The sequence below is a fragment of the Eptesicus fuscus genome, chromosome 4 (genome assembly GCF_027574615.1).
Source record: "Eptesicus fuscus isolate TK198812 chromosome 4, DD_ASM_mEF_20220401, whole genome shotgun sequence".
NCBI lineage: Eukaryota > Metazoa > Chordata > Mammalia > Chiroptera > Vespertilionidae > Eptesicus > Eptesicus fuscus.
This window is the reverse complement of record NC_072476.1, coordinates 6,641,547-6,667,488: the sequence shown is the minus strand read 5'-3', so window position 1 is coordinate 6,667,488 and position 25,942 is coordinate 6,641,547. Positions and strand designations below refer to the sequence as shown.

The window sequence follows — 25,942 nt, the reverse complement described above, 5'->3', positions numbered from 1 at the left end:
TGGGCGCCCGCTGAGGTCCCTGAGGCCTCCCTCTGCATCCCCGTCCTTGGCAGTGTGCTCTGATTGTTTCTGAGGGAGGGAGGAGACAGGAGCCACACGGCCGGCTCACCGGGCAACAGCCCCGGCTGGGGGAGGGTGGGCATCCAGATGCCCAGAAGGGGGGTCCGGAGGCAGGGGGCTTCTCTGACCCTCCCTCCCGCCCCTCCGCCCGCCTCCCCTCAGTTCTGGCTGCTTGTCACGGATTCAGCCTGGACGTGGAGGAGCCCACGGTCTTCCAGGAGGACGGCGCTGGCTTCGGGCACAGCGTGGCCCAGTTCGGCAGATCCAGGTGGGCCCCATGCCCCGCCTGCCCGCTGCCTGCAGGCGGGGCTGCGCCCAGGCGTCCCCGGGGAAGCGCAGCAAGGTCCCCCCCTCCCCCCCCCCCGCTCCCCCCGGACACCGCGACTAACCGTTCACAGTTTCAGGCCCGGCCACACACTCTGGGCAACACATGGCCTTGGGAGAGAGGCCTTGAATGTGCCCCCTGCACGCAAGTACTGCTCTGCAGCCTCCCTCTTGAAATGATTAATAATTTAATCTTCGCATCTCGTTGTGTCAGTAAGATGGACGGGACAGAGACGCGCTGGCGCTTCGGAGCCGTGGCTCCTGCGGCCCGCCTCCCACAGCCTCTGCGGGAAGGTTCTCAGCCGCCTGCTTCCCACCCTCCCTAGTGACGGCTGCTGACCTTGGCCCCTGGCCTGGGCCGGGCAAGGTCATGATGGGCTGTGCCCGGCTTGCCCAGTCCTGTGAGGGTCTGTGCTGGCCCTGTGAGTACCCCTGTGCCTGAGGGAGAGTGAAACTAAATGCCAAACAGAAATACCAGGACAGGTAGAGAGGAAAACACTTATTTTCAAGAACAAGAGGCCTCACATTTTATTTTATTATTTTATTAATTTTTGGTTAATCCTCACTGGAGGATATGTTTTCCACCCGTTTTAGAGAAAGTGGAAGGGAGGGGGAGGGGCAGAGAGGAGAGAGAGAGAAACATCGATGTGAGAGAGCCACATCAGTCGGTTGCCTCCCGCACTCACCCCTCCCAGCGCAGGGAACCTGCAACCCAGGTACGTGCCCTGGCCCTGATTTGAACCCACAACCCTTCGGTTCTCGGGCCGGTGATCTAACCACTGGCCACTCCGGCCAGGCCAGAGGCCTCGCATTTTAATTTTGCATTGGACGGGCAAACTTCGCACCTGGACAGAGACCCAAGGAGCTAAGTCACGGTGTTAATGCAAGCACCCCAAAGTCCAGACTATTTACCCAAGGGTGTTCTCCAATCTGGACCGCAGGCTCTCTGTGCCGTGAGAAGACGAAGGGTGAGATCTGGCCCAGGAGGGGGTCCAGGGAGGCTCCTGGGGGCTGGGCAGCGAGCCTGAGCGCACAGGTCGGTTCCCGCGCCAGGAAGGGCCATGCAGAGGTCACTGCGATCTCAGTGCCCATCCCGCCCCCTTCCCACCCGGCTGGCAGGCTGGGGACAGAACAGCAAGGGCCAGGCGCCAGCGTTTTGTTTTTTCTTTCTTTGCTTTGAAATATAACACACAGACTGAACAGCCGAAATCCGGACAGCCCAACTCAATACTTTTCTATGTGTGCCAGGTAACCCTACCCAGATCGGCATGGAGAACATCTCCAGCTACCACCCCAGGCCCCTGGGCCCCTGCTGATCGCCCAGCACCCAACAAATCCAAGGCAGCCACTGTCCCACTTCCATTACCACCCATTTGTGTTCGGGCCCCTCTGTCTTAAAAAAATGAATATAGAGCTACTGACCAGCATCTATAATAAAGTAAATCCTATATAATAAAAGCATAGTATGCAAATCATCCCCTCAACTGGGAGTTTGTCCGGGAGTTTGACCAGGGAGTGGGGCCGGCCACGGGGAGGGAGGGAGGCCCCAGCAAGCCACCAGGGGAAGGGAGGGACTACCTGGCCAGCAGCCAGCAGCCACTAGGGACCCTACCAGTGCACGAATCTCATGCACTGGGCCTTTAGTAGTATATATTGGGTGATATTCCCATTGTTACAACGTTATTGTTTTTCCTGGTTTCTGCTGAATTATAGCCCAAACACTAAAAAGACTGAGCCTACGTGTAAGGAATGGGATAAAGAAAAGCACGCAGAATGATAGTTTGACTAGAAGTTGGCTCGTGCATGGAGACCAGCAGGCCAGGCTGCTCCAGGTCTAGCCAGCCATTTAGGTTTCCACCAGCATCTTAGACACACAGGGGCCTCAGCTTTCCCTACAGGAATGGCTCCAGGGAAGGCACTTTAAATACCAGCTTAACGAAGCCTTGCTCAGATAATTAATTAAAACACACCTGTATTTCTCTGATTTTCTCATCTAAGTGGGGGAGTTGCTGATGGTGATAAAATTTTTTTCCAAAATTAAAAAATTCTCTTCTCTCAAGTTTTGCAAAGAAACCATTGCATTTATATGACTACTAGAGGCCCGGTGCATGAAAATTCGTGCACTGGGGTGGGGGGGGGGGGTCCCTCAGCCCGTCCTGTGCCCTCTCACAGTCCAGGAGTCCTCTGGGGATGGCCTACTGACAGCCTGACAGCTCGGGGAGAGGGTCTAAGCTGCAGTCTGGCCTCCCTCTGTGGGAGGCAACCGCGCCACCCCCATCACCCCACCATTGCTGCCTGGCCTCCCTCTGTGGGAGACAACCAGACGGTAGATCAGGGGATGGTGCCATTACCCACCCCCCATCGCCTTCCCTCCCTCTGCCCAATGGCACGAGCCTTGGCTGGCCTGGCTCCACCTGCTCGCCGGCCCTGCCCCCCACTGACTGGTCTTCCCCCCACCCCACCCCCGTTCTGTCGATTTGCATATTACGCTTTTATTATGTAGGATAGATATAGTTATGGATTCTGATATAGCTATAGCTATTTTAAATTGAATTTTTTATATTATATTTTTGTATAATTCATGACAGAATCATCAAATTGTTTCAGAAACTAGGACTTCAGAAAATTTTCCATTGAACTTGAAGTGATCTGTTTCTTGGGGTGACTAAGAAGGATGGCACCCCAGAAACAAAAGGCACTTACCCACAGTTGGGAAATGCTGTTTTGTTGTGAACAGTTTTATTTTTGGTGAATGTTAAAAAACAAAACAACCAAACCATCTGTGTACAGAAATACACATATATTCATGTACACACACACACACACACACACACACGATGCCCCCACATGATCCTTCCCATTTGTGGCTTAAATTCAGACCCTGATTTTTTAAAATATATTTGTTAATTGATTTCAGAGAGAGGAAGGGAGAGAGAGAGATTGACACATCAATGATGAGAGAGGATCATTGATTGGCTGCCTCCTGCATGCCCCCTACTGGGGATCGAGCCCACAACCTGGGCATGTGCCCTTGACCGGAATCGAACCCGGGACCCTTCAGTCCACAACAGGCCCTGATTTTTGAGTCCCCTCCCAAGTGCCAAATGCCTAGAGCAAAGTTTCACTTCTCCCCCCGCCCCCGCACCCTGTGCCCCCCCCCGCGACGTGTCATGGTTGTGCCTCCCCCACCCCCCCTGTGATGTGCGTCATGGTTGTGCCTCCCCCACCCCCCCTGCGACGTGTCATGGTTGTGCCTCCAGACTCGTGGTGGGAGCCCCCCTGGAGGTGGTGGGAGCCAACCAAACCGGACGGCTGTACGCCTGCGACGCTGCCTCGGGCCTGTGTGAGCCCATTTCACTGCCCAGTGAGTGATTCCACCCCGAAACCGGCCTCAGCTCTCCATGCCCGCGTGCCCCGCTCAGCCTCCAGCCCAGGTTCTCCCGAGAATGAGGTGTGCCTGAGTGTGACCATGTGTGTCTGGCCCTCAGTCCCCCTAGAGGCTGTGAACATGTCCCTGGGCCTGTCCCTAGCGGCCTCGGTCAACCGGCTGTTGGTGAGTTTCCTGGGTCACAGCGGGGCCAAGAGGGGCAGGGGCCAGCGGGGCTGGGGAGGGGCCGGAGGGGGGTGTTCTGGGCCCCCTTGCCTACACAGGCCTCTGCACCCAGGCCTGCGGCCCCACCCTGCACAGAGCCTGCGGGGAGAACATGCATGTGGAAGGGGCCTGCCTCCTGTTGGGCCCCCAGCTGCAGGTTGAGCGGAGAGTCCCCGCTGCCCAGCCAGGTAGGTCTCCGGGGCCGCAGCTCTGTGGGGGCACGTGCTGCCCCGGAAGCGGGAGGGCATGAGGCCGCCTCCCCCACGGCCTCAGTGCTGAGCTGCCCGAGTCCCCAGATGACCTTTCCCCTCTACTCTACGGGCGGCGAGTGGCAGGCCGTGGGAGGGTGCTCAGGGCGCACAGAGCAGGGGCCCGGCCACCGCACCGGCGTCTCTTGCCCGTGTCACCTCCCGTGTCCTGGGGCCGTGCTCCGTTCCCTGGGCCTTGGTTTCCCGTGGTGAAACGGCGCTACATCACCAAGGTGCTTGTGAGGGTTAAATGGACATAAAGCGCGGCCTGGCCTCGCCGCGGGCTCCGTGGGCGAGGAGGGAGACCACGCTGCCTCCCCCGTGGCCGAGGGGACAGGGGGCCCCAGGGGCGGGCCGGCCTCTCCGGTGCTGACTGAGGACATGACCGGGGAGTGCGTTGGGTCAGGGAAGCCGTGATGCCAGACGTGGTGGCTTTTAGCTGAAGGGGAGGCGGCAGCAGAAACCCCGCAGCCGCAGGGGCTGCAGAGGGGGAGCTGGGGGAGGGTGCCCGCTCTCGGGTGCCTGTGCGGCCAGGCTGGGGATGTGGCACTTAAACACTCGGAGGGGAATGTCTCCCCGAAGTCTCCGGGGCCTGAGGAAATGGAACCTGCAGGAGAGGCGTTTGCCTGGAAGGGAAGGGGCGGTCCAGGCAGTGAGGGTGCCCGGCTTGTTGCATCCTCCCGAGATAGACCCTGGGTTCTGGGCAGGTGCTGGGTGGGGGTGGCGTGAGGAGGGGGCCTGAGGGCCTCTGAGCCTGCCGGCGGGCGGGCGGCTGGATTTCCCAGTCCTGAGGAGGCAGGGCAGTGGTCTCCCATTTGCTCTCTGCACAGCTGGCTGAGCAGGAGGATGGGGGCGGAGCGGCCGCGGCGGAGCCTCACTCCTCCGTGCGGGGTCCCTGCCCCACCAGCCCGGGCAGCACAGGATGTGGGCACACTGCAGGCAGCCACTGGGTCTGGCAGACAGGCCACAGCCCCCCACACGAGTGTGGGGACCGTCTGACATGTCCTCTTTGTACCGTGCTTAAGGCCTGGCTTCCATCACAGTGTGGACTCCACAGGCAGGGACGGCATCTCTTTAAAGCTCTGGTCTTACGTTACATTCCCCGGAAAAGACCGGAGGCTCCCTTGCGAATGTTCTCGGGAACCATGCCCGTGAGTGTGAGGAAAGCAGGACTGGGCAGAGGGAGAGGGTGGACGCAGAGCCATCGGATCAGAGGCCTCAGCCGGAGCTCGGAGCTCGGAGCAGGGAGCGTGGAGCGTGGCTGGATACAGGTTGCCTCCAGGAACAGGAGGTGTAACTGTGGGCAAGACAGCTCCCTTTCGGACGGGCGTGATTCCCGGGAGGGACTCCACAGGGAGCCCTGCACAGCTAATTCCCTGTGGCTGGGATGAGCGCTTTGTCCTGATAGGGGTCAGGCGTGGTGGCAGCCCCAGCTGCACCTGTGTCCTTCCCTGGGCGGGCCTAGCGCCACGCCAGCATGTGGTGCCCTGGGGATAACAACCACCGCTCACTTGGGGAGGGGGGCAGGGGGTGGGGGACACACCCCTATCTCAAACACTTTGCGTACATATCAGTTCTTTTTATCCTGGCAATAATCCCACGTGGGAAGCACTATTATTATGCCCATTTCACAGATGGGGAAAACTGACGCCAGTGAAGTTACATACCTTGCCTGAATCCACCCCTGGTAGATGGTGGAGCTGACTTGAGCCCAACATGCTGGCTCCAGGATGCACACGCTGAACCACTTTGCTAAAATGCCTTCTCCTAACCTCTATGACATCTTTAGAGTGTGTGTTCAATAGGTATTTGTTGACTACATGACTGAGGAGCCCACTGGGCCCCTGCCCTCTACTTCCTCCTTCCCCTTTCCAGGCCTTGTGGGCAGAGGGGAGCCACAGGGACTCCGCTGAGGGGAGAAGGGGCTGGGGCCACAGGCGCGGGTCTCCTCTGTAGAGGGTGTGGGAAACCGGGTGGGAATTGATTCCTGCACCCAGAACAACCCCCTGCGTCTGTGGAGGGGGAAGGCTCTCTGGGTCCTCGGAGATGACCCAGATGTGTATCTGGCACCCACACGTGCATCTCTGATTCTTCCCGCCCTCTCTGCAGAGTGCCCGCACCAGGAGATGGACATCGTCTTCCTCATCGATGGCTCGGGCAGCATCGGCCAAAGTGACTTTAAGCAGATGAAGAACTTTGTCAGAGCCGTGATGGGCCAGTTTAAGGGCACCAACACCCTGGTGAAGACTGGGTCCCCCAGGCCTGAGGAGTGGGATGGGGGGCGGGTCTGCTCCTGGGGACCACAGCCTGGGAGGGGGCGTGGCATCGCGGGGTGGCTGGCTCAGCGGACCTGTGCTGTGATGAGGCCAGGGGCCAGGGTCCAGGCAAGGTGCCAGCGTGGGGCCAACTTGAGTCCTGACCTAGGAGGTCCCCCCCCAGGTGCATTTAATAGGTTCCCACATGCCACAGACAATAGGATGTTTTGCTGTTTAAAAGCATTGAAAAATTTGTAGAATAACTCTGCTGTGAAATGTGACTGAAAGTAACGTGGCCAGATAATTGATGATTCTTTACAATTCTTAACTCGTGGCTTCTCCATCTCAGTATTTGATCTCCCGGTAATTAGTGAATGTGCGTGTTCAAATTCTTGAGAAGGGAGGAAGCACAGCCTACCGATTGATTTCATGTGTTGTCATTTTTTAAATGTAAGTTTAACAAATACTGCGGTTGGCAAGGCTGTTCTTTGCAGACGACGAAAGAAGCGCTATTGGATTTCCATGTCCCGGTTTTCTTTTGGGTCATTTTCTTTCCTTGTGGGTTTCAGTATGTGTTTGTTGGGCCTCAAAGACACAGACCATGGGTTGTAAGTCCAAAACTATTCCAAAATGAAAAGCGTATTACACCCCAAAACGACAGCCCCTGAGCCCAGGCCCCCCTCTCGGCCCGCAGTTCTCGCTGATGCAGTACTCCAACATCCTGGAGACCCACTTCAACTTCATCCGGTTCCGGACCAACCCGAGCCCTCAGCGCCTGCTGGATCCCATCGTCCAGCTGAGCGGACTGACCTTCACGGCCTCAGCCATCCAGAGGGTGGTGTAAGCTCCCCCTGCTGCCTGCGGGATCCCGCCTCCCCCTGGGTCCTGTACAGCCTCCCTCCAGGCTGAGGGAGGCTCTAGGGAAAGGGGCGCAAAGGGAAGGGAGGGGCTGCAGGCAGAGTCCTCCCTGGAGTGCTTCTGGCCTCCTGGCTCACTGCATCCCCCGCCCCCCCCTGCAGGAAGGGCTCCTCTGCCCCCTCCCCGTTGCCTGGCCTTACATTGGCTGGACCCCGAGCCCACCTGGGGCAGCCAGCTCCTGGCCCTTGGTTCAGACACATCTGGGTCCCCACGCTGGCTCCCCACTTGTGGTCTGGGCAACCCTGGGAGTTACTGACGCTTTCTGTCTCAGTACATTGTCCAGTGAGAATAAACTCACCAGCTGGTTGTAGAGTGAAACGAGGTAACATGTGTGAGGAGCTTCTGCAGAGAAGGCGCTGGATCAGCGACGGGGCTGTTCGAGCCGTGCCGCCCTCCTCCCCGCCCCGCAGGCCCCGCGCCTCTCTCCCGCTCCCCGCCCACCCCCTCCTTCCTCACCCACCCGTGCCCTCTTCATTAACTGGGTGCTTATGTTGTATTCTGTATGTTTTGGTGTTGTTTGACTGTGTTTAAAACCAGCACATGGAATGCATTACTAAACACGTGCTCACAGGATAACAGGTGGCCCCACCATACGCTGGGCGCTGGCCTGGCACCTGTCAGCACTGGGTGCGGGGGCCCGGGAGACGGGCCTCAGTGAGGCCAGCACAGAAGACGTGGTTCTCGGGGGAGAGCCGGGCTGAGTGTCCTGGATGCTTTGCTGCCCGCACGCTCCCGGGCGCGGCTCTGGGGGTGCTCCTGCCAGACGCCCCCTCTTTCCTCCTGGTGGCTCTTCGGCCCTGGCCACTGGCCCCTGGGGAGGGACAGCCGTGAGAGCAGCCTCCGTCCCTGAGTGAGGCTTCTGTCCTGGTGCCGTCCCTTCCTTCCCGGGAGCCCCGTCCGGGGGCGGCCCGTGGCGAGGTTCTCTCAGAGCCGCCCTGCTCCACTCTCCGTGGCCCAGACAGCGCCCCGCCGCTCCCCAGAGCCACGGCGCCTCAGGCGGGCTCAGCTCCTCCCGCCACTGACGGGGATTGGGGTGGGGGGTAGGAATTTTATTACAAAGGAGACAAAAGGGCAATAACGTTAAGGAAATATTGGGGACCTGCTGTCCCTCTAGCCTAACACCTCACTGTATTTTATTTTTTTAATCCTCACCTGAGGTTATGTTTATTGATTTGAGAGAGAGACAGAGAGAAACATTGATTGGTTGCCTCCCACTTGCACCCCAACCAGAATCAAACCTGCAACCTGGGTATGTGCCCTGACTGGGAATCGAACCCACAACCTTTTTGCTCTATGGATCCGGGGCTCAGCTGTGTCACACAGGGCTCCCGTCCCTCGTGTGGCTGGTCAGGGGGCCCGGAGGCTGGAACACGAGAGCCGCACTCGCGTGGCGGCCGCCTCGGCAGGATTGGCCGGGGTGGCCGGGCGGGCCGGGATGGCTGGGCCTCTCTCCCTGTGGCCACTGCAACGGGGTAGCTAGACCTTCTCCTGTGGCTCAAGGGCTCCCCAAGGGGCAAAAGCTACCAAGGCTTTTGGGGCCCATAACTGGCATGGTGTCTCTTCCGCTGCAGGCGAGTAGAGCAAGTCCCCGGCGGGGTTCAGCAAGGGAAGGGGATCGGGTGGGGCTCCTTGGGAGACCGGCTATGGCACAATCGTCATCCTCATCTTGATGGAGGGAAGCAGAGGCTCAGAGCCGAAGCAGCTCACCCGCCCGCAGAGCGGCTGACCCAGAGCTCCCGCCCACACCACGCTGCCCCCGGGAGTGAGAGTCCGCCGCGGACGGCCTTCTGGGAGCAGGGAACCGAGAGTCTTCGTTGTTGGCCTTTCTGGTCACTGTCAGCATGGTTTTCAAAAGGGCTGAGTGGACCTCTTCACAAGCCGGGCATCGAGGGCGCCAGGACGCCCCGGCTCTCGGATGAGCTAGTGGTGCTGCAGACGATTTCCTCCCAGAGTCGGTCCCCTCAGCAGCATCTCCCTGTCTTCCCTGGCAGGAAGGAACTATTTCACAGTAAGAACGGGGCCCGCAAAAGTGCCAAGAAGATCCTCATTGTTATCACAGATGGACAGAAGTACAAAGACCCCCTTGAATACAGCGATGTCATCCCCCAGGCCGAGAGAGCCGGCATCGTCCGCTATGCCATCGGGGTGCGTCCTCTTCCTCTGGACCGCCCAGGCTCGGCCTGCACCTGCCCGCGCCCCCCTCCCCGTCCCCCCTGCCCAGCTCCTCCTCAGCTGCCTCTCTGCGCAGGTGGGAGGCGCTTTCCAGGAACGGGCCGCCAGGCAGGAGCTGGACATCATTGGCTCAGCGCCCTCGCAGGACCACGTGTTCAAGGTGGACAACTTTGCCGCGCTCGGCAGCATCCAGAAGCAGCTGCAGGAGAAGATCTTCGCAGTGGAGGGTAAATGGGGGAAGAGCTGGGGTCTCAGAACTGAAGGGTCTGGGCCCAGTTGTCCCCTGCGGGTCTGAAGGCCCCTCCCTGGTCACAGCTCACAGCTCCCCCAAAAGGGAACCCACGCCCCAGACCACGTCCCCCTTCCTCTGCTCTGAGTCCTTGCGGCCTCATGGCCTCCGGAGCCTAAGTGACCTGTTCCCACAGGAACCCAGTCGAGGACAAGTAGCGCTTTCCAGTATGAGATGTCCCAAGAAGGCTTCAGTTCAGCACTCACGACGGTGGGTGGAGCGCGTGCGTGGCAAACAGGCCTCGGGCCCCGCCCTGGGCCAGCCCTTGGCTGGCAACTGGGACCCAGAAGTAGACAGGAAAGCCGACCCTGTCCTCAAGCTCACCATCTGTTCGGGGGGGAGACGTTCAGGGGGTGTGTGGGCGCTGGGGGCACGGCAGAGGACAGATTAGCCAGCGCTCCTTCTCTCTTGGAGGAGGTGACGACCAGGACACACACACTTTCACACTGTGCTGAGGGTCGGGACAGAGCAAGAGAGGGGCTCGGAGGAGACCGGGGTGGGAACTGAAGCTGGATGCTGAGGAAGGCCAACCCTGGAAACGCGTGGGCAGAGAGCGCTCCGGGTGGAGGGGGAAGTGCGTGCACAGGGCCTGAGGCAGGACAAGGTCACGGCAGCGGAGCGCTGGAAGGACCAGCGTCCCGGGCAGAGCGCGAGGGCCGCGTGGAAGGAGATGGCCACGGCGGTGGGGAGGGCCAGATCGCGCAGAACCAGGCATGACACATCGCATGCCTTGTCCAAAGGTCGGTGTGTGGTCCATATGTCCAGAGGGACTTGCTTCCAGGCAATTTGTGGAGAGAGCGAGGGGGACACAGAAATGAAATGAGGCTGGCCATGAATTGGTCCCTAAGCTGAGCCATGGGTCCTATGGGCTCGTTATACGCTTCTCTCTACTTCTGTAAATGTTCTAAATTATCCACAACCGGAAGTTCCAAGTAAACGGTCTGTGTGGAGCAGGAAATGCCCATGGCTTCCCGGGGGAGGGGCAACCCCAGGAGGGAGGAGGCTGCCGCTTCCAGAGGGAGGCGCTGAGTCCCAGCAGGAGAGGAGAGGTGCCCGGCAGGGCTTGGTGTGTTTGGGAACAGAGGGGGCTCCACAGGTTTGCCTGCGGTGGATCCTAGATGCCGCCCCCAGGGGCCTGGTGACGGGTGCCATCTTGGTTCCCCAGGAGGGTGGTGGCTGCACACTTGGGTCTGAGGAGACCTAGCTCTGGGCAGTGAGAGGCGGTGGGGCTGACCGGGCAGGGCCCGGATGGGGAAGAGGAATTCCAATGAGGAGTGAGGCCGCCGTGGAGTTGCTCTCTCCTCACCCGGCTCAGCCCCAGGACTTTCTCCCAGGACGGACCCGTTCTGGGCGCTGTGGGGAGCTTCAGCTGGTCTGGAGGTGCCTTCCTGTACCCCGAAAATATGAAACCCACCTTCATCAACATGTCTCAGGAGAATGTGGACATGGCGGACTCCTACCTGGGTGAGAAGAGGCTTTGGCTGTGAGGACAGGCGGGAGATGAGCTGCCTGGGGGGCAGGGGCTGAGGGGGGGGTGAGGGGGGCAGGAGGCGGCCTTTGTGCTGAGGCCCAGCCCCTCAGGTTACTCCACGGAGCTGGCCCTTTGGAAGGGGGTGCAGAGCCTGGTCCTGGGGGCCCCCCGCCATCAGCACACCGGGAAGGCCGTCATCTTCACCCAGGCGGCCGGGCAGTGGAGGCCGAAGGCTGAAGTCCCAGGGACCCAGGTTGGGTGTGGAGGACCCTGAGGGGGGCGGGGTCTCCAGGGAGGAGGGAGCAGATGAAGGGGTTCAGGACTCCTGGGGGGAGGTCCTGGTGCCCAGGGAGAGGTGGGACCTGCCCAGAGGGTGCCCTGCGCCAGGGCAGACAGGGTGACTTGAGGCTCTGCCCTCCAGATTGGCTCCTACTTCGGGGCCTCCCTCTGCTCCGTGGACGTGGACAGAGATGGCAGCTCCGACCTGGTCCTCATCGGGGCTCCCCATTACTACGAGCCGACCCGGGGGGGCCGGGTGTCTGTGTGCCCCTTGCCCCGGGGGGTGAGTGGCTGAGGAGCCCTGGCTGGGTGGGGCCTGGGTGTGGGGTGGAGGGGTTGCCCGGGGTGGGACTGGCGCTGTTTCTGTTCTGCAGAGGGCCAGGTGGCAGTGCCAGGCCATCCTCCGTGGGGAGCAGGGCCACCCCTGGGGCCGCTTTGGGGCAGCCCTGACCGCGCTGGGGGACGTGAATGGGGACAAGCTGACGGACGTGGCCATCGGGGCCCCGGGGGAGCAGGAGAACCGGGGTGCTGTGTACCTGTTCCATGGGACCTCGGGGCTGGGCGTCAGCCCCTCCCACAGCCAGGTGAGGCCCCTCTTCAGCCTCCTTCGCATTTCTTAGATTCATCTGCTTCCCCCCGCCCCGCCCCCACACACACACACACACACACCTGCCTTGGCAGGAGCCAGCCCCTCCTCCTCTCAGCGGCGTGTTTCCCTGACGGCCACCAGGCCCACTAAGCAGACTGTCTCCTCCTCTCCTGTGGTTCCAACAGGCTTCATCGTGTTGTGGGCAGCTTATCGTTAAGAGACGGTAGGCCCATGTAAATGCCTGGCCAGCAGGTCAGCTGTGTGCCTTTAGGCAAAGGGCTGAGTTGGCTTTAGTTTCCTTCTATGAAACATTTAATAATAAATCCACTCCATAGGCTTCGTGTAAATATATCTCAATGGGAGTCCATTCATCTAACGTTTATGAATAAACACAAATTAATAACTGGCTCTGTTGTGTTCCCATTGCGATGCTTTTATTTTGTCGTCAACCTGCACCCTCATGATGAGTTGGCCCCAAAGCGCTCCCCTGTCTTTGTCCAGGGTCCCTGAGACAGTTACTCTGCCTGCCTTCCATCCTACCCCCATCTCTTCTGTCCAGTTTCTCCACTCCGATCCGATTCGCTGCAGCCTCCTTCCCAAATCTTTCTTGTCAAATCTCTCCATCACCTCCCCCTGACCTCTACCTTTCTCCTCCCTGGCCAGCGCATCGCAGGCTCCCAGCTCTCCCCCAGGCTCCAGAATTTTGGGCAGTCGCTGAGTGGAGGTCAGGACCTCACCCAGGATGGACTGGCAGACCTGGCTGTGGGGTCCCGGGGTCACGTGCTGCTGCTCAGGTGACAGCTCCCACATCCCACCCTGCTTGCTGTGCGTCTGACCTGCCCTTCCTGGTCCTCCCAGAGGCAGAGTCCTCTCCTCAGTCCTGTGTGTACCCCCAGGAGCCGGCCAGTGCTGAGCGTGGGGGTGGCCATCAGATTTGCCCCCTCCGAGGTGGGGCAGGCTGAGTACCAGTGCCTGGAAGAGGTGCCCTCCCCTCTGGGAGCTGGGAGCGCCACCGTCTGTTTCACTATCCACAAAAGCTCACCTGACCAGCTGGGTGAGTTTCCTCCAGTGGGCCCAGTCCCTCAGCCCCCAAGGCTCCCAGCCCTATCCTCAGGACAGGTGGGCCCTGAAGCCAAGTCTCACTTCATACCCACTTCTGCTGGTGGTGGGAACCTGGGTCCCTTCTCTTCCCCTCTCCCCCTCTCCCCCGCCCGGGCCAAAGGTCTGTCTCCAGCATCAGTCTGGAGTCTGCGCACCTCTCTCCACCCGCCAGCCACTGCCTGCCTAGAGGCCACCCTCTTCCTACTGGGCTTGGAGCTCTCCCCATGTCTGTTCTCGCACCTTCCCATCCTCCTCCTAGAGTGATTAGCCCTAAAATGCAAACCTGGCCTCCTCAGTCCCTGCTTAACACCCCTCAGCTCTCCCCTTGCCTTTGTAAAGACCAAAGCCCCTCGTCACAGCCTCAATGACCCGGCCCCTCCCCCTACGCCAGCCTCTCCTCGCCCCGTTCCCCCTAATCCTCATGGACCATAGAGACTGCTCAGCAATATCTGTTGCATGAATACATGAGACAGGACACTGGAGGTTCTCTTTCTCATTTTGTCTTCCATCCTCCTCGGCTTCAGGCGACGTCCAAAGCTCTGTCCGGTATGACCTGGCGCTGGACCCCGGCCGGCTGATTTCTCGCGCCGTTTTTGAAGAGACCAAGAACTGGACTTTGACTCGAAGGAAAATCTTGGGGCTGGGAGAGCACTGTGAGACCCTGAAGTTGTTTTTACCTGTGAGGACTTTGGATTGTGGGAAAGGGAGAGGGAGGGGGAGCCCAGGGCTGGCACCCCTGTTCCCCGCTGAGTGAGGTGGGAAGCGGGAGGGGGAGGGGGCCTGGGGCTGGAGAGAGGGAAGTTGGGGTCAGAGAAGCGGGCTCCGCAGCGTGGTTAGGGCACCGTGTGACAGTGGGAAATGAATCCCGCGGAGGAGAAGCCAGTGGGGGAAAAGAGGGAGGCAGAGAGTGGGTTCTTAAAAGCCCGTCCTCCCTCAGGACTGCGTGGAGGATGTGGTGAGCCCCATCATCCTGCGGGTCAGCTTCTCCCTGGTGGGGCAGCCCATCCCCTCCTCCCAGAACCTCCGCCCTGTGCTGGCCGTGGGCTCCCAGGACCTCTTCACAGCTTCTGTGAGTCTCCCGATGAAGCCCCGGGGATGTGTTGACTTTCTTGTGTCTCCATGTGCGTAAGAAACTCCAGTAGCTCCCAATCGCCCACTAACCACATGGAGTCCAAAAGGGCACCCCCCGATCACCAAGACCCTGTCCGCTTGGACCCCCCACACACACAAACTCCAGTTTTCATTCTGCAGACCCTTCCTAACGTGTCTCATTCCTGCCCCTGTGCCTTTGCCCACGTTGTAGCTCTTATTTGGAAGACATCTTCTCTCCACCTCAGCGATCCTTAGTCCCTGAAGCCCCAGTCCTACCTCCCTTTCTCTGGGAATCCACACTCGGCATCTGTCTCCTCTCTGGCCTCGTAGCATGTCACGGTGACGTGCCACATGTCGCATACGTGGAGTCATAGCCATGTGCATCTACCTCTGTGGCTCTCTTCAAATTGCTCTCTTGGCAAGAACCAGGTCTAATTCACCTGTAGTTTCTACCTTTCCTACCTCTCCAACCCCATCCGACCCAAAGCCTGTCCGAGTATTGACTCTTAACAATGTCTGTTGAATAGTTGTCCCAGTGTGAGTTAGGTTTGATTTCTCAACTAAACATTATGTTCCTTGAAGCCAAGGATCTTGTCTTAGCTTTCTGTTATAGTCAAACTGCCTGTCTCCCACCACCCCACGCCTTGCCAGTGCCTAGCACAGTGCTTGGTGCAGGGTGTGGGCTCAGCAATGCTCAGTGTTGATGAGTGCTCTTAATGAGGGAGTTGGAGAAGGATTAAGACATGGATGGGAAGAGGCCTACTGTTTCGCTGCAGCTCCCCTTTGAGAAGAACTGTGGGCAAGATCACCTCTGTGAAGGGGACTTGAATGTCCACCTCAGCTTCTCAGGGTGAGTGCTATCTCCTCCACATCCAGGCACTCAAGCTTTTGGGTCTCCTGCCAGCAGGATGAGAAGTGCTCGTGCTCCCCTTTGGCTGTCCTTATAACAGAAATGATGGGAATGTTATCAGCTAGTAGCTCATGAGCTTCCAGGGTCCTGCCCCTGCCCCTGATTCAATTCCAAACCCTTTCCAATGGAGTCTCTCTCGAGTTGTACTTCCTCCTTCAGCCTGCAGGCCCTGGTGGTGGGAAGCTCTCCAGAACTCAACGTGACAGTGGCTGTGTGGAATGAGGGTGAGGATTCCTACAGAACTGTGATCAACTTCTACTACCCAGCAGGGCTGTCCTATCGACGAGTATTAGGAACTCAGGTAAATAGCTCCTTGCGCTCCGGTTGGCTGGGACCTTTCCCCTGCCCTGGCTTATAGTAGGTTCCTTTATGTCTCCTATGATAAAAGATAAAACACACAGAAAAGTACGTAAAGCAGATATACACTTTAACAAATAATATAAGTAAATGTCTATGCAATTAGCACCCCAGTGGGAAATAAATCCAGGTCAAGAAATAAAACAGGGCTAGCACCCCCAGAAGCGCTCTCAATATGCACCTTTCCTCATCATAACCTCACTCTCTCCCCAAAGTAATCGCCATCTGACTTGTGACAATCCACTCCTTGTACTTCTTTATAGTTTTTACTGCCCATGAGTACATCCCTAGTACTGTTCAATTTTGCCAATATTTGAACTTATTTGGATAGAAACATGCTACTTTTTTTGTCTTTCTTCTTTTCTTTAATGCTATGTTTGTGAGATTCATTCCTGTTGTTGCTTGTGGCTGTGGAACATTTTCATTGCTATATAGAAGCCCTTTTGTATGACTATACCACAATTTATTTACCTATTCTATAATTGATGGTCATTTTGAGTTGTTTCCTGATTTTGGCCATGACCATTCTTGATCATATATTCTGGTAGGTATATACCACATGTGGGAATGCTGATCATTGGATAAGTGTGTCTTCAATTTTCATAAGTAAAGCCAAACCATTTTCACCTATTGACACTCTATCAGTAGTGTATGAGAGTTCTTGTGACTTTCATCCACTCCAACACTTGGCATTGTCCAATTTTTTTAATTTTCATCTATCCAGTAGGTGAGTAATATTATTTCCTTGCAGTTTTAATTTTCATTTCTCTAATAAAGTTGAAAAACTTTTCATATATTTCCTGGTCACTTGGGTATCTTCTTTTAGGAAGTTCCTGTCCAGGTCCTTTTCTTCTTCTTCTATTGAGTTGTCCACCTTTTTCTTATTGAGTTGTAAGCGTTTGTACATGTTCTGCTTCCTATTCCTTTTCCAGTTACATGTGCTCAAATATCTTTTCCAATAAATATCTTTGTTGTTTGTTTTTTTTCAGTCTCCTTATAGTGTCTTTTAATAAATGTCTTAATTTGATTGTGGTTGATTTTTATAAATCTTTAGTGTATTTTTAAATATTTTTTTTATTTTTTAATCATAGTTGACACAATATTATATTAGTTTCAGGTGTGCAAAATATTAGACATTTATATAACTTACAAAGTATTCACCTCAATCGGTCTACTACCCATCTGACCCCATACATGGTGATTACATTATTGACCACATTCCCCATGCCATACCTTACATCCTCATGACTGTTTTTATAGCTGGCAATTTGCATACCTTAATCTCCTGCCCTCCTTTTCTTTTTGTTAATACTCACCAGAGATATTTTTTCCGTTGAATTTTAGAGAGAGTGTAAGGGAGGGAGGTAGGAAGAGGGAGAGAGAGAGAGAGAGGAGAGAGAGAGAGAGAGAGAGAGAGAGAGAGAGAGAGAGAGAGAGGCATTAATGTGCAAGAGACACATTGATTGGTTGCCTCCTGTACCCTCCCTGACTGGGGCTGGAATTGAACTTGCAACCCAGGTACATTTCCTGACCAGGAATTGAACCCACACCCTTTGTTGCATTGGCCGACACCCTATCCACAGAGCCACACTGGCCAGGGCCTCTTCCCCTTTTTCATTCATTCCCCCAAACCCCCTACCATCTGGAAACCATCAAAATGCTCTCTGTAGCTTTAAGTTTGTTTCTGTTTTGCTTGTTCATTTTTGTTTGTTTGTTTTTTAGAGTCCACATACAAGTGAAATCACATGACATTTATCTTTTTCTGTCTGACCCATTTCACTTAGCATAATACCCTCTATGTCCATCCACGCTGTTGCAAATGCAAGATTTTATTCTTTTATGTAGCTGAGTAATATTCCTTTGTATATATGTACCACGTCTTCTTTATCCATTCATCCATCAAACTGACACTTAGGTTGTTTCTATATCTTGGCCAATTGTAAACAATGCTGCAATGAACTTATGGATGCATATGTCTTTTTTAAAAGTATATTTTTATTGATTTCAGAGTGGAAGGGAGAGGAAGAGAGAGATAGAAACATCAATGATGAAAGAGAATCATTGATCAGCTGCCTCCTGCACGCCCCCTACTGGAGATGGAGCCTGCAACCCAGGCCTGTGCCCTTGACCGAAATCAAACCCAGGGTCCTTCAGTCCACAGGCCGACGCTCTATCCACTGAGCCAAACCGGCCAGGGCGATGCATGTGTCTTTTTGAAGTAGTGTTGGGTTTCTTTAAATAAGTGCCCAGAACTGGCATTACTGAGTACTTGTTTGTCTCTTGTTATAGCTTTTGTTTTAAAGTCTATCTTGTCTAGTATAGTATTGCACCCCAGCTTTCTTTTCATTTCCATTTGCATAAAATATCTTTTCCCATCCCTTTACTTTTAGTCGGTGTGTGTCTTTCATTCTGAGGTGGGTGTCTTGTAGACAGCATACATATGAATCTTGTTTTCTTATCCATTCAGCTACCCTATGTCTTTTGATTGGAGCATTTAATACATTTACATTTAAAGTTATTTTTGCTATGTTCTTTAGCTAATCCCTTTAACTTCTTTATCCAGTCAACAAAACATTTAAATAAAGTCATTATTGATAGGTATGTAGATATTTCCATTTTATTATTCATATTTTTATTTTTCCTCCTTCTCCTCTTCCTCCCTCCTCCCCCCCCTCCTTCTCCTCTCTCCTCTCCTTCTTCCTTCTCCTCCTCCTCCATTACATACAATAATGATGAAGTTTTTCATCATTATTTCTTCAAATAGGTTTTCAATTTCTTGCTCTCTCTTTTCTCATTCCAGCATCCCATGATGCAAATGTTAGTACCCTTGGTATTGTCCCTAGGCCCCTTAAAATGTGTGCTTTCTGCTACCTTGTTTTCCAAATTGCAGATTTAACCCTCTGCTTCATCTAAACTACTGTTGATTCCCTCTAAGGTATTCTTCATTTCAATTATTGTATTCTTCATTTTTGACTGGTTCTTTTTTGTTTTCAATCTCCATTTGTATGTTCCCCATCTCACTCAGCCACAACCCCTGCTGGTTATCACAGCCAGAAGTTAAGGATGCTTTTCTTCCTGGCACTGGCACACTGAGCAGGGGAGCCTGGTGTGGGGCTGAGACCCCTTGCTCCTCAGAAGGGACCCCCACAGCCAAAATATCCCTCCTGATTTTTAACCACCACACACAGGTTTGGGACCAACCTGTTCCATGTCTCCACCCCTCCTACCAGTCTCCATGTGGTTTCTTCTGTATGGCCTTAGTTATAGGACTTCTATTCAGCTAGTCTTTAGGTGCTTCTCAATGATGGTTGTGCATAGTTTGTTTGTAGTTTAGATGTGGCCATGGGAGGAGCTGATCACAGAGTTTACCTGCTCTGCCATCTTGACCGGAGGTCCTTCTTTAGTGTTTTTATGTATGGATCTTATTTAAGATATATTTCCCTCCTCCAAGGTAATGAAAAAATACTCCCTTATATTACCTTCTAAAAGCTTTATAATTTTGCCTTTTGACATTTAAGTCTTTTAGTTGGAATTTATTTTAATGGATGGAGTAAGGTAGGGATCCAATTTTGTTGTTTGTTTGTTTGTTTGTTTGTTTTTGTATGGGCCAATTTTCCCGGGATAATTAATTAAAAAGCTTGTTCTTTCCTCTATTGCTCTGTAATGCCACCACTGTCATATATCAAGCTCATATATGCATGTGGGTAACTGTTTTGAATTCTCTCTCTTCCTCTGGAAGCAGCCCCATCAGCGCCCACTACACCTGGCATGTGAGGCAGTGCCCACGGGGAGTGAGAGCCTGAGGAGCAGCAGCTGTAGCATCAACCACCCCATTTTCCGAGGGGGCAGTAAGGTCAGTGCTTACCCCCAAATCCTCACACTCTCCTCACTGTCCTGACCCACTTCCTTCCCTCAGTCCCCCATAACCTTCCCTCTCCCCATTCCTTCTTTCTTCTTCCATCAGGGCACCTTCATAGTCACATTTGATGTTTTCTACAAGGCCACCCTGGGAGACAAGTTGCTTCTGAGGGCCAATGTCAGCAGGTAAGCCCAGACCAGGTATGGTGTGTCCTTCACCCTCCAGGCTCCTGTACCAGCCTGAGATTCCTCTCTTGGTTTCCTTCCCAACTGGGCTCCCCCCTCTCTCCAGTGAGAATAATAAGCCTACAACCAACAAGACCACCTTCCAGCTGGAGCTCCCAGTGAAATACGCCGTCTACACAGTGATCAGCAGGTGACGAATCCCTGGCCCTTTCCTTGGACCTCTGACCTTCCTCCAAGGCCAGTACCTCCCCTGCAGCCCCGCCTGCTCTTTTGAGGACGGGTATCTAAGCTAGTCCCTCTGGTTCCTCACATGTAAATATTTGTGACCCGCCAGATGCTTGTTCCACCTGCAGACATATCTTTAGTTGCCCTTCACTTTCTTGCACTTCACAGATACTGTGTTTTTTACAAACAGAGGGTTTGTGGCAACCTCGGGTCAAGCAAGTCTATCTGTGCCATTTTCCAACAGGTTCGGATGGTTAGCATTTTTTAGCAAGGAAGTATTTTTTTTAATGAAGGCATGTTTATTGTTTAGACATAATGCTACTGCACACTTAATAGACTACAGTGTCCATGGAAACATAACTTCGATAGGCACTGGGAAACCAAAAGACTCGATGGACTCAATTGCAATATTTGCTTTATAAAGGCGGTCCGGTTCTGAACCCATAATATCTCTGAGGTGCGCCTGTGGCATAATTCTTGCTTCTTCTCTGCCGCCTTGGCCTGCTGGGGGGACGCACACACCCTGCTGCTGCTGTGTGCCACCTCCTCTCTCTGAGATGCAGCCTTCCTTTCACCCGGAGCCAGTCCTGTGCTTGGTGCTAAACAGGAGTGTGCCGAAGCTCAGCGACTAGACTGAGACTGAGGCTCTTTCTTCTCAGCACTCGGAGGCGGAGGCGGGACCTTGTGCCCAGCAGGATATGGTCTTTCCACACACACACACACACACAGGAAAGGAAAGGTCAGGTTTTCACAAAACTGAGAGGCAAGCGGAGGTGTGAGAAGGTGTGAGAAACTGCGGGAAGGTCTCTAACAGCCCAAGGCCGAGGCAGGCCACAAGAAAGGCAGTGCAGGGCGCTGCTCTGGGTGCTAGAGGTGGAGGAGGAGGGGCAGGCCAGGCAGGAAGCAGGGCAAGGACTCCACACCCTGGCTGACCTCCAGAGGGTGAGAAACTGACAGCGTCGCCATGGGACAGTCTGCTGCTGATGTGTGAATTTTTAGGGGAACGAGGGATGGGGGTCAAGCAATGTCATTGCCCGTCCACACTCGGTATGCATTTCCCCTTATGTCCATGGGAAAATACTAAAACTTACCCTCAGAGCTTATAGTGGTGTGTGCTTATGATGTGCCAGGCATTGAAGCACTTCACATGTACTTATGTTTATTTCATCCTTCGAACAGCTCTATGATATAGTTATTGTTACCCCCTTTCTACCAACAAAGAAATCAAGGGGCTAAATAACTTGCCCTGCCATTCAGCTGGTAAGTGGCAGAACCAGGAGGCAAACCCAGATGGGCCAGAGCTTGTGCCAGCGGCCAGACAGCATACTTCCCTAAGGAGTGGCAAGGCTGAGTGATTGACTCAAATGTGAAAAGAGATTTAGAACGAGACGATTTTAAGGTAGAAAACTGATGCAGAGAAGGGGGTCGGGGTAGGGAGCAGAGAGGAAGTCTAACAATATTAAAGGAAACAAATGAATTCTAACATTTATGCACTGCTGCAAACATCACAACTCCATTATAGCTCACCACTATTCTTAGCAGCCCCACTTTAAAGAGTAAAACACTACAGGGCTCCCGAGAGGTTCTGTAGTTTGCCTTAAATTACTCAGGCAGGAAGTGGTGGGCCTCAGATGTGAACCCAGGTGGTCGGCCCCTATGTTCTCTCTCTCTCTCTCTCTCTCTCTCTCTCTCTCTCTCTCTCTCTCTCTCTCTCTCCTTCTCTTTAAATCGATTTCAGAGATGAAGGGAGAAGGAGAAAGGGATAGAAACATCAATGATGAGAAAGAATCACTAATCGGCTGCCTTCTGCACTGCCCCTGCTGGGGGTCAAGCCTGCAACCCGGGCATGTGCCCTAACTGGGAATCGAATCATGACCTCCTGGTTCATGGGTTGACACTCAACCACGAAACCACACTGGCAGGCCTGGCTCCTATGTTCTTAATCATCAAAGTGACAGCCACAGCTGTGGGGTCGGCAAAGGCAAGATTTATGACTTAACTGTTTAATCTCCAGAGCCAAGCACACAGCCTGGCACAGGGTAAATGTTTACTGGAGGAGGCTATGGATGGATGGATGGATGAATGGATAGGTGGATGGAAGGATGGATGAATAGGTGGGTGGGTGGGTGGATGGATGGATGGATGGATGGATGGATGGATGGATAGGTGGGTGGATGGATGGATGGATGGATGGATGGATGGATGGATGGATGAATGGATAGGTGGGTGGATGGATGGATGGATGGATGGATGGATGGATGGATGGATGAATGGATAGGTGGATAGAAGGATGGATAGGTGGGTGGATGGATGGATGGATGGATAGGTGGATAGAAGGATGGATAGGTGGATGGAAGGATGGATGGATGAATGGATGGATGGAAAGCCACCTGCAACCAAGAACATGTATGTCCACTCCATGAGCTTGTGCCCATGTGCCATCTTCCATCACGTTTATTTAACTGCCCAGGATAGTCACGTCTATTTTCTTCACCCCCATTATGGAAGCGCTCATGCTCCATTTTTTGAGTGATCCAGTCATCATTCCTGCGAGCCTCCTTAGGCTTATGTGTTCTTACAGTAGCCGGAGCAAGCCTCACCTGAAGTCAACCTTAACCTACTAGAGCAGCAGTTCCCAACCCTTTTTGTCTCATGGCACATAAACTAATTACTAAAATTCTGTGGCGCCCCCAGAAGATATATTTTTTTCCAATCTGACCAAAAATCGGTGTAATTTTGATTCACACCAGCTGGCTATTGTTGTGTTGGCCATTGTCATTTTTTTTTTTTTTTTTGACACTCTAAGGGAAAAGAGGTCAGCGCTCCTGACTAAATAGTCAGGTATTGCATGTTTTAAAAATTCTTGCAGCACAGGTTGAAAATTGCTGCTACAGAAAGCAAATCTACAAAATGCATGTAAACACCTTTTTCCCATGGGAAATGGTTAACTGTTATGGGAGGTGATGTTTCGGTTATGCCTCTAAGTGGAAATTTCCAGAAGGGGAGTGAGTAAGGGCAAAGGCACGGGATCTGAGGGAGCCAGGGCACCCCAGGACGAGCTGGCAGTTCTGGTGACGAGGGCAAAGGGCACGGGGGGAGCTGAAGCTGAGGCTGCAGAGGCTGTGGGAACCTGGGTCACCTGCCGATGGCCCCAGCGCCGTGTCTCACCAACAAGCCCTCTTTCTCCAGGAAGGAAGAATCCACCAAGTACTTCAACTTTTCAACTTCCGATGGGAAGAGCAGGAAAGAAGCTGAGCATCGATATCGTGTGAGAGGCGGAAATATTCGTGTCTGCCCTCCCGTGTGCTGCCAACATTGAAAGTTGGTGGGAAAAGATGGAGAGGAGCTGGGAGCTAGAGCCAGAACAGAAAGAAATGGGATTTGGGGTGCTCCAGGGACCACCGTAATGTTGTCTCGGTTTTCTGCAGGTGACTAACCTGAGCCAGCGGGATCTGGCCATCAGCGTTCATTTCTGGGTCCCCGCGCTGCTGAACGGCGTGGCGGTGTGGGACGTGGCTGCGGTGACTCCCTCACAGGTGCCTGCCTGGCTCGCCTCACTGAGCAGGGCTGACCCCACAGTGCCCCGCACCCTCTGGCCAGGGACATCTCCATCATTCTGCGGCTGTTTCTCTCTCACTAGAGTCTCTCTTGTGTGTCAGAGATGGAACCTCCCCAGCAACCTGACTTCCAGACTCAGATTCCAAGGAGTTTTGTGCTGGTGAGAAAGGCCCTGGGCGCCCCTATCTGACCAGCAGCTCATGGGGGAACACGGGGAAATGCAGAGCTAGGTTGCAGAGCTATATATAGGCCCGTGGTCGGCAAACTGCGGCTCTCGAGCCACATGCGGCTCTTTGGCCCCTTGAGTGTGGCTCTTCTACAAAATACCATGGCCTGGGAGAGTCTATTTTGAAGAATTGGTGTTAGAAGAAGTATAAGTTTAAAAAATTTGGCTCTCAAAAGAAATTTCAATCGTTGTACTGTTGATATTTGGCTCTGTTGACTAATGAGTTTGCTGACCACTGATATAGGGTAACCCCCAAAATGTAATAGGGTAGTGTTTATTAAAATTACGGTTCATTTTCAAAATTGAACTATCAACTGTTAAGGTATATACACATTTTTGGGACATCCTGTATATGTCCTATAATTGTTAACCTGTTCCTCACCCCAAATCTGATACTTTCTCTCCTCTTGTGGTTCCTAAGTTAAGGCCCTCCTTAACTTCATTGCTCTCCTGTCCCTAGGACTGCTCGGCCGCCGCCTGCCGGAGGTTCCGCTGTGACGTCCCCTCCTTCGGCATCCAGGAGGAACTTGACTTCATCCTGAAGGGCAACCTCAGCTTCGGCTGGGTCAGCCAGGTGTGTGGGCCCAGCGGCAGAGCCCCTGCCCCAGCCCCGGGCGGTCCCTGAATGTCTGTGCCGGCCTCCGGGGAGCGAGGGCATCTCCCTGGCGCCCAGCTTTCCCCAGAGCCAGCTGCCAGCTCCCCTGCCCTCTGCAGACGCAGCAGAAGAAGGTGTCGGTCGTGAGCGTGGCGGAAATCACGTTCGACAGATCCGTGTACACCCAGCTCCCGGGCCAGGAGGCGTTTCTGAGAGCCCAGGTAGCGACTGTGTGGGAGGCAGCAGCCAGGTGGTGAGAGGCTCTGATGCTGAATCCGTGTGCCGGTGGGGGCTCACGGCCTGGAGGGAGGCGGGGGGTGAAGATCCCGGGGTGGGACAGATGTCCCTAACCCCCGAGGGCTTCTGTAGCTCAGCCCAGGAGTCTGGCCTGGGGAGGCAGGGGAGGAGGTTAGGGGAGGAGAGCCTGGGAGGAGCCGGGGCAGCCAGAGGCCCGATGCTGTCTGCTCCCCCTCAGATGGAGATGGTGCTGGAAGAGTATGAGGTGTATGACCCCGTGCCCCTCGTTGTGGGCAGCTCTGTGGGAGGACTGCTGCTGCTGGCTCTCATCACAGCCACGCTCTTCAAGGTGAGTGCTCGCCTTCCACACCTGGCGCCGCCCGCAGCCGACCCCAGGCCTCCCAGACAGGGTGGCCCAGCGGGAAGAGCGCAGACCCTGGAGCCAGGCCGGCCTGGGCGCACGTTTCGGCTCCTCTTACCGTTGAACGTCAGGCGAGTTGCTCAGGCTCTCTGGGTCTGTCTCCCATTTTTGGAATAATAATGCCTACATCACAGAGTGGCTACAGCAGCAGAAATGCGGCCCTGGCCACAGCATCTGTGCTTTCCCTGCTCTACACTATGTCTAACCGCTGACCTTGGAACCCGGGGCCACGGGAAACGCGATCGCTGTGTTCACAGAAGCGTTCCCCACTCCACACAGTCAGCTCAGTTCCCTTCTCACTCGGCTCCCCCTCACTCCCAGCATCCTCCCTGCCCTCTTACCCAGATCTGCTCATTACTTCCCGTCACAGCTCGGCTTCTTCAAACGTCGGTACAAAGAAATGATGGATGACAAGCCCGAAGAGGCCGCCATGTTCAGCGGGGAGGCCCCCAGGGAGCCTTTGTCCTAGTAACCTGCTCCCCTGTTTATTGCCCCCCAGGGCTGGGGTGGCCTGGGCCTCCGGACCGGCTTCCTTGGGGGTAACTTCTGCATAGAGCGGGCTGGCTGAGCCACTCAGCGGGTGCTGCCCGCCTTCCCACGGCCTTGCCAGCCCTCCTCAGTGGGAACCCCCTTTTTGCCGAAGCAGGCCCGGGGCCAGCATGGACTTCCTTATGTGTGAGAATTGCCACATTAAATGAGGATGGAAAACGCATTTTCCTGGTGTGAAAGAGCTCTGATCCTGGCCGGTGCTGTTCTAGGAAGCCTGGGTGAACCCTTTGTGTGTAGAGAGAATGTTCTCTCCCTTCCTCAGGGGACAGGCCTGCCCCGCCTTCTCCCGGGGGTGGTGGGAGCAGAGTCCGGGGAGGAGGTGGCGGGGTGGGGGTACTGGGCTTCAGCCCAGGCCCCGTGCTCCTTGGCGATGGGCCGTGAGCAGACGGTCTCAGTGAAGGCAATGCCCAGAGCTGGTTTCACCAGTGAC

The 25,942-nt window shown here is 54.8% G+C and overlaps 1 protein-coding gene across 1 annotated transcript; it reads left to right on the top strand.

The window, feature by feature from the left end:
- Positions 1 to 200: 200 nt before the first annotated feature.
- ITGAD (integrin subunit alpha D) lies at positions 201 to 25,668 on the top strand (the record flags this gene model as incomplete). The annotated part of the gene is made up of 29 exons (XM_054714138.1): positions 201 to 328; positions 3,645 to 3,748; positions 3,873 to 3,937; positions 4,050 to 4,164; positions 6,334 to 6,464; positions 7,174 to 7,319; positions 9,389 to 9,542; positions 9,646 to 9,796; positions 9,995 to 10,068; positions 11,193 to 11,322; positions 11,440 to 11,582; positions 11,751 to 11,891; positions 11,983 to 12,192; positions 12,861 to 12,991; positions 13,094 to 13,251; positions 13,823 to 13,977; positions 14,236 to 14,367; positions 15,167 to 15,240; positions 15,460 to 15,601; positions 19,397 to 19,510; positions 19,622 to 19,701; positions 19,808 to 19,891; positions 23,116 to 23,194; positions 23,355 to 23,462; positions 23,567 to 23,644; positions 24,171 to 24,284; positions 24,425 to 24,526; positions 24,781 to 24,891; positions 25,334 to 25,668. Coding segments are annotated over 29 exons (3,453 nt in total), but the record flags the coding sequence as incomplete, so codon positions are not given.
- Between the last annotated feature and the right edge of the window lie 274 nt (positions 25,669 to 25,942).